Here is an 8,318-nt window from a genome sequence, read left to right as displayed (position 1 = left end):
TACTTTCTTCAATGCACCGCTTCTCTGTCAGGAGGTGAAGGTTGATGGGTTTAGAAGTGGATCCTTTCGTTCCTTTCATAGGGGCAGGATCTTTTGCTTTGTACTCAGGCTTCGTAGGGCGGAGTAAGATGGTCTTGCCCTCATGCTTGAAGATGTGGTTGTTTGCTCGGCCTTGGATAGTGACATCATGGTCATATAGCCACGGGCGTTCTAAAAGAATGTGAGACACATTCATGGGGATCACAACACACAAGACATCTTCCTTGTACGCCCAAATGGAGTGGGGACACACCACTGCTGGGTGATAAGTAACGAAGTGTTATTGACCCATGCAACACGGAAAGGCTTAGCAATTGGTTTTCTTCAAAATATTGATGAACCTTGTGTTTACAAGAAGGTTAGTGGGAGCACAGTTGTATTTTTGGTACTCTATGTCGATGACATCCTACTTATTGGGAATGACATTCTTACCTTGCAGATTGTCAAGTCTTGGTTAGGAAAGTCTTTCTCAATGAAAGACTTGGGTGAAGCCACCTACATCCTAGGAATTAGGATCTATAGAGATAGATCTAAAAGACTTCTAGGACTCAGTTAGAGCACATACATAGACAAAATACTGCATAGGTTCAGTATGCAGGAATCAAAGAGGGGTTTCATACCCATGTCTCATGGTATTCACGTCAGCAAGGATTTGTGTCCTAGTACACCTGATTAGCGAGGTCGCATGAGTAAGGTTCCATATGCCTCGGCCATAAGATCTATCATGTACGCCATGTTATGTACTCGACCGGATGTCTCGTTTGCCTTAAGTATGACTAGCAAATATCAACAGGACCCTGGTGAGGGCCATTGGACTGCTGTCAAGAATATCCTTAAGTACTTAAGAAGGACTAAGGACTTATTCTTGGTCTATGGTGGATTGGATGATGAGCTCTGTGTAACTGGTTACACAGATGCAAGTTTCCAAACTGACCAAGACGACCTTAAATCGCAATCGAGATACATATTCCTCCTGAATAATGGAAGAGATCTAAGCAGGGCACTATAGCGGATTCTGTAACGGAAGCTGAGTATATAGCAGCATCTGATGCACCTAAGGAAGCCGTTTGGATTAGGAAGTTCATTACTGAACTTGGGGTGATACCTACCATCTCAGATCCAATAACTTTGTTCTGTGACAACAGCGGTGCCATTGCACAGGCCAAAGAGCCTAGGTCACATCAAAGGACCAAGCATATACTCAGGCGATTTCATCTCATCAGAGAAATCAACGATAGAGGTGATATAAAAATATGCAAAGTAGCAGGAGAAGACAATGTTGCTGATCCTCTAACGAAGCCGCTTGTGCAGGCAAAGCATGAGCGTCATGTTAGGTCAATGGGAATTAGACAAATTAATGATTGTACCTAGTGCAAGTGGGAGGATGTTGGAAATTGTGCCCTAGGGGCCAATCATTGTGTTATGAACATTGTTGATTTATGAATTTCTTAATTATGTTATCATATTATTTATATGTTTACTGTGATGATTATCCTTGGATAACTCATGATTTTATCCTAAATGTCCCTGGTCAGTCATCTATGTGGGAGCAGAGATGAAATAAGACCAGTATGACCTTGAAGATGTATAAAGATATAAATCAAAGTCATAGGCACACGTAAGAGTACAAGGTGTTAGACCGACCCGCTATGAGAGAGCTGCATGGGTTAAGTCATAAGCTTCTCTCATATACAAATCATGTCCCTATGCCCTTTGACCTGAGATCATTATGGATTCCTACATGAGAAACGCTCAGCTTTGACCTAGTCAAAAGTCACTTTTGATCGAGTGATCATAAGGACTATGTTTAGGCTTAGTGGTTTTTCAATCTAGGGTGGACGTGTATATATATATATATAAATTCGCGTATATATATATTATATGATATAAGAGATATTTATAAGATTTGATTTATAAGGATAAATTAAATTTCTATCACTTTTAAATTTGAAATTTAGATTGATATGATATCTTAGATTTGATTTATTGGGATAAATTAAATCTATATCAGTTCTAGATTGATATGGTATAATATAATATCTCAAATTTGATTTATTAGAATAAATCAAATATAATTCCGTCATATCTTTATTTTGAATTAAATGAATAGGTGAATTAAATCTGTGAGATGGATTTAATATAAACCGTATTTATTTAATTGATTTCTTATCAGATTACGTAATATATGATATTGTATTAATTTCAGAATTAATTTAGGATTAATTCTGAAATCCAATATCCTTCATAATACCGATAGCATCCTATATATTTGATATTTAGGAGTTAGGGTTTTATGTGTGTGAGAGAGCAAAAGGTTTGCAGATAAGAAACGGCCAAAATAGAAACGATGAGGACGGATTCTCGAAAAAGCCCTAGAAGGACAAGAGGCGCTAGCACGTCGTTCGTGATTAGAACGCTGTTCGTGTAGATACCTGTAGAGGAAGCCGATCTGAGTTGTCGACTTCTCACGAACAAAAGGAGAGCATAGGCATCCCGAACGTCGGAATCCCCGAGCCACCAACGATTCGAATACCGTAGGTAACACCTCTTACTACTTGACTTAAACACAATCGGTAGATCCGGGCAGGGGATTAGAAAATTTTAAAGTTATTTTCCGCTACGTGTCTTTCAATTCCTTACAGTGGTATGTAAGGAATCTTTGATGAAACATAAATCCGAATCTTTCTATTGTGGTATGTTTTCTTTTCCAAGAGGTTCTGAATTATCTGCTTTGGCATAATTTTTATTGAAGTATTATTGATTGAATTTTCATTTCTTTTACACATATCTAAAACATTTATTTTGTGAAAGTATTTCTTGTTTTTTTTTTATTTTCTTATTTATCTAATATATATTTTGTGGAACAATAATTTACTATTTATTCTTTCTTTTCTTTTTTTTTTAATTTAATAACACCCCTCCTAAGTCAGTTAATTCTTTAATTATATATCATAACCATAATGGATGCTAAATTCCAAAATAAATGAATTTGAGGATGTTACATATTTTATAATACACTTTACACTATGCAGCATGCAGTACTATTTATTCCCGCGGCCATGAGGATGATTCTCGCCAGCCAAGGGTACATTTAGCTGAGGGATCAACGACCCACATCTCCTGTTGTGCAATGAAAGCTTCGGAATCTTTGATATCCTGATTCTTTTGACGGCAGTAAAAGATTTCAACACTTTGGTGTTTCGATCGATTCTTTGGCCGGTGCGAAAACGTTCCCCATTAGATGAGTAGTGAGTGTATGGCTCGGCTCATAGAGTGCCATCTTATTCCATTCTGCTATGATCAGGAGAGCCCTTTCATCTCCCTTTCAACTCATCCATCTATTGCAAGCATGTTCTGCTTCAAGAGCTCTTATTCAAGGAAAGCAGGTTCACCGACAAATAATTCTCAGTGGTTTACACCAAAACCCCTTCTTTAGAACCAAGTTAATCCAAATGTATGCTGATTGTGATGATTTGAATTCTGCTCAGATTTTGATCCATAAAATGACGCAGCCTAATGTGTTTGCATTGACTGCCTTCCTTGGATTCTACTCGAGGCACCGTTTGACAGAAGAATGCATTAGAACTTATGGCCAATTAAGATTGATGGGTATTGTACCTGATAGCTATGTGTTTCCGAAGGTGCTTAGGGCGTGTGCTCAATCATCATGCTTGGATGTGGGTGCTCAGGTGCACAAAGATGTCATTATATTTGGGTCTGAGTTTAATATACAGGTTTGTAATTTCATTATAGATATGTACTCAAAATGTGGGAACACTAAGAGTGCCAGACAGGTCTTTGATGAAATGTCTGAAAGAGACGTTCTATCTTGGAATTCAATTATCTCAGGGTACGTGGGTAACTGGTTATTTAAGCAGGCTGTGGAGATGTTAGGCTATATGAAACTGGAGGGCTGTGAGCCTGATATTGTAACTTGGAACACTATAATGGATGCTTATTGTAGGATGGGACTCTCTAACGAGGCCTACAAAATCTTCAAACAAATTAAAGATCCTAATGTCATCTCATGGACAACAATAATCTCGGGCTACACTAGTATTGGGAAGCATGAGATTGCGTTGGAGATTTTCAAAGATATGGTAAATAGTTGGACAGTTTTACCTGATGTGGATTCTCTTTCCAGCATCCTTGTATCTTGCCGGTACTCAAGGGCTTTGGAAAGGGGAAAAGAAATTCATGGTTATGGAATCAAATCGATAGCACAGTGCACATTTTACAAGTCTGCTGGTGCTGCCTTGTTGACGATGTATGCCAGTTGCTGTAGACTTCGAGATGCTGAAAAGGTATTTCATATAATGGACAAATCTGATGTTGTGACGTGGAATGCCATGATATTTGGTTTCATTGAACTAGGTCTTGGACATTTGGCACTTGAATGTTTCAGAGAGATGCAAATGAGAGGAATTAAGAATGATCACACGACAATATCAACCGTATTGCCTATTTGTGATTTGAGATCTGGAAAACAGATTCACGCTTACTTCATGAAAAGCAGTTTCAATTTTGTAATTCATGTTTATAATGCTATAATTCATATGTACTCAATATGTGGATGCATTGCATATGCACATTCAGTGTTTTCTGCTATGTTAGCTAGGGACGTGGTTTCATGGAACACAATTATTGGAGGCTTTGGAATGCATGGGCTTGGCCAGACTTCTCTAGAGCTGTTGCAACAGATGGATGGTTCATGCCTTAGACCCGATTCAGTGACTTTGTCTTCTGCACTTTCAGCTTGCAGTCACTCAGGACTTGTGGATCAGGGGATTGAACTCTTCTACGGAATGACAAAAGATTTTGGAATAGCTCCCGTAATTGCCCATTATTCTTGTGTTGTTGACATGCTAGCACGTGCTGGTCGGCTTGAAGATGCTTATAATTTCGTTAACAAAATGCATCTGAAACCTGACAAGCATATTTGGGGAGCTTTACTAGCTGCATGCCAAGATCACCAAAACGTTACTGTTGGTGAGCTGGCTGCAGAGCACTTGATCCGTTTGGAACCTCATGATGCTGGTCATTATGTGACACTGTCAAATATATATGCAAGGGCTGGAAGATGGGATGACGCTGAAAGAATAAGAAAGCTGATGGAAGACCATGGATCGCTGAAGCGATCGGGAAATAGTGTGATCGCCCCATAAAGTTAAAGTAGGAAGGATTAAAAGTAAGTTGAAAACTGATAACTTTCTAATTACCTTTAAAGCATAACAATGCACTCATTATCAAGAAATCCCCCTAGCTTGATGTTTCGGCTTTCTTAAATGCAATACTACTTCTAGTCTTAATTATAAGAACTAGTTGACTAATTTGAGGAAATTAAAAAAAAAAAAGTTAAGTTGGTTATTTGTAATAAACAAGTATTGTGTTTTCTAAAATATCCTTGCTAATTAAGTGTGTTGGTTAAAACAACCATTATTATGAGGACTACCTTAGGAAAAAATGTATAAATATGAGAGACAAAATGGAGTAGAGTTTTATATTTAAGATCAAAATAAAAGTCAAACAAGGTCTTATATTAAGAACCGGAGCTAGTATGATATTTATCTTAATGATTTTTCATAATAATCACTTTTGCGTGTCCATTTTGCTGTTTATTCATTGAAAACGGTGTGCAAGAATCGTCTTATGGTTTGTCACCAGAGAGGGAGGATCGCCTGAGCTCATGTTCTATAGGCTTGTCTCTCATGGGCTTCTTGGTGGATCCAAAAAATCTACCCCAGGCCTAACTATCAATTAGTAATTACATCCCGCAGAAACTCCTGGGTTACATTCTTTCTGGCATTTTCTGTGAATTACCCAGAGAACGTAACTAAACGTGTTAATTAACACACGCAGGTCGAGCTAACGGAGGAGTATTTTTGTCGTTTTTTTTAAATGTCAAATTTTTAATTTGAGTTTGTTTTTCTCTCTGTCATTTCTAGCTTTTAGACGCTTAAACTGGGTAATAATAATTTCAGGATTTTTTTTTTTGGAAATTTTTCCTACATTATATTTAACTACACACAGATAGGGGGAGGAAGGGGGGTTAATGACTGCATTTTGGAATGAGTTAGAGGGGGAGTCTAGGATGTTTAGGCTAAAGACGGTCAAGAATTAAAAATATCACACTCGTTATTGTAAATTAATTGCAATTTATTATCGCATATCAAGAAAAATGGCAAATTGTACAATTTTGGGAAAATTAATTTTTAGTTCTTCAACTTTTAATTCATTTACAACTCAACTTTTGACTTTTTCCTTTTCATCTTTTCTAAGAAAATGATCCTTAACAATTCAACTCACAACTGAGTCATTCTAAGTGGAAATTAATTAAGAGCTAATGTGTTTGCCACCTCAACATCTCCATCATCATCAAATAAGAGTGAAATTAAAAAAGGACTATTAAATATCTTACAAATGACTTGTAATAAAAATCAGAATCAGAGTGGTAAAGCTTCATGTGTGTGTTATTAGATTCATGATGTTGGATGAAGCAAATGGAAGAGGTTGGTGTTGGTTCAGCAAAGCCTTCGAGTGAGAGTTTGTTTTGAATTAACAACACAGTTACTGCTAATTATGAAAGTTGGGTTGCTTTCAATCTGTCTCTATTAATATGTTCAGGTTCCCAGTCCCACGGATATGCTTCTTCCCATCGATTCATGCATTTGCCAGTTTGTTCTAACAATAGCGCAGATCTTCATGCAAACTGCCTTGTATACTCCAATCTTTGGAAAAGCCACCCCTCCCTTCCCCATTTTTTCCAGTGCTGCTTCAATACTGCTACTATCTGGTTTCCTCTTTACACGTACACTAGAGCCCCGCTTTAGCTTCTTTGTGGCAATTTTTCTTCTCTTGAAAAATTAAAATGTCTGCCCGTAATTTCCATAGTACTCATTACAAATCCACGTCATTCTCCTTGGACGATATTATTCCTCCTAATCCTCCAATAAAGACAACTTGCAAATGATGCGAAAGTTGTGTAGCTGGTAATGCTAAAGTCTTAATCAACAGAAAGTAACCAATCAAAACTAAATGATGTGAAATGTTTTTTTTTTTTTCATTCCACATATAATTGAAGACTAATATAATATTATTGAGAATTAGGGAGTTACAAGATGACCAAAATGATGTTTCTCTTCATTAATTTTCACATGTTTGTTGACAAAATTAATACATCTATATGGCTTGATGATCATTTTCATTATGGTCATTATAGGATTGAGGTGTAAATTTGTTTCAAAATTTTTTTTACTCAGAAAAGTTGGTTATCTGAAAGGTCTTTTGGGTTCAATATCATTCTCAAAAGTTTTCAAATTGTAGTAATTTCACCCTAACCGTTATCTAGGTCAAGTTTCTTTGTTCATTGACCAAATATGCTAAATTGACAAATATTATTTTTCGGGGTTAAGATATAAAATTGTTTTGAAGGTTTTCACTTAGAAGCACAAAATATCCAAAAAAATTTTGGATTATCACCTTGAAAGTTTTCAAATCTTAACAATATTTGTTTTGGTCAAAGAATTTTTTTGGCGGGGCAACTTTAATAGAAATACAAAGGACTCCTTTGTATGTATGTGTGTATGTATGTGTAATCCTTCACGGTTTTGATGGTGGATTTTGTAGGTCTTTGCAACTCCGGGCATTACGGTGCAAGTAAACAACATGCATGGTATAGAGCCTGTGTTACCCCATATAAAGACTAAAGTTTGTGCCTATCTTCTTAATATTATTCTTAAATTGTGACCTGTGGGAGTATAAAAGTTGAACTCAATCAAATAACATTTTATAATTATTAAATTAATTTGACTAGTGAGGGAGTGATGGAAGGACATTACAAATAAGAGAAAATTATGTCGAAAAATTCTTAATAAACACGTTTGAATTTATATGAACGGAGAAAATGTTTTAAAGAAAATTGTTAGGACCTAATTTGGTTCAAATTACAAAATTAAAGGGAATCCTTCTGTGACAGGATGGCTTTTTAGGCGAAAATAATAAAAGAGAGATCCAAATATTACGAAGAGAGAAATTACTTCCATTATATTCGAAATGTAAAATACCACATAGTTATGGGAAAGAAAAAGGAAATCCTATCTCTTCCTTTGCCTTTTCATGCCACGCTGAAATACCAGAATAAATAAAGGCTAAAATTTGTAAAACCACAAAGCAGTTTTCTGCACCTGATTTTTTTGGTATAAAAAAAAAAAAATATATATATATATATATATTGATTAGGAGGCCCATATATGATTCTTCTTCAGCCCAAAATCCAATCG

At 36.3% G+C, this 8,318-nt stretch overlaps 1 protein-coding gene across 2 annotated transcripts; it reads left to right on the top strand.

The window, feature by feature from the left end:
* The first annotated feature begins 3,229 nt into the window (after positions 1-3,229).
* LOC114748553 (pentatricopeptide repeat-containing protein At5g39350-like) lies at positions 3,230-5,293 on the top strand. 2 transcript variants are annotated; one of them, XM_028936982.1, is made up of 2 exons: positions 3,230-3,425; positions 3,528-5,293. In XM_028936982.1, the coding sequence occupies exons 1-2, from the start codon at positions 3,336-3,338 to the stop codon at positions 5,202-5,204; spliced, it is 1,767 nt and encodes a 588-aa protein (XP_028792815.1). In that variant the 5' UTR covers positions 3,230-3,335; the 3' UTR covers positions 5,205-5,293. The 2 variants fall into 2 exon arrangements, with proteins under 2 accessions (XP_028792815.1, XP_028792814.1); XM_028936981.1 differs by having other exon boundaries at positions 3,230-5,293.
* The last annotated feature ends 3,025 nt before the right edge of the window (positions 5,294-8,318 follow it).

Source organism: Neltuma alba, unplaced genomic scaffold (assembly GCF_004799145.2).
Source record: "Neltuma alba isolate B1F8T4 unplaced genomic scaffold, ASM479914v2 tig00005741_pilon, whole genome shotgun sequence".
NCBI lineage: Eukaryota > Viridiplantae > Streptophyta > Magnoliopsida > Fabales > Fabaceae > Neltuma > Neltuma alba.
This window is presented reverse-complemented; position numbering and strand designations above follow the sequence as displayed.

Excerpts from the sequence above, each read along its gene's own strand:
- LOC114748553 (XM_028936981.1), top strand. The coding sequence starts at position 3,336 with ATGATCAGGAGAGCCCTTTCATCTCCCTTTCAACTCATCCATCTATTG.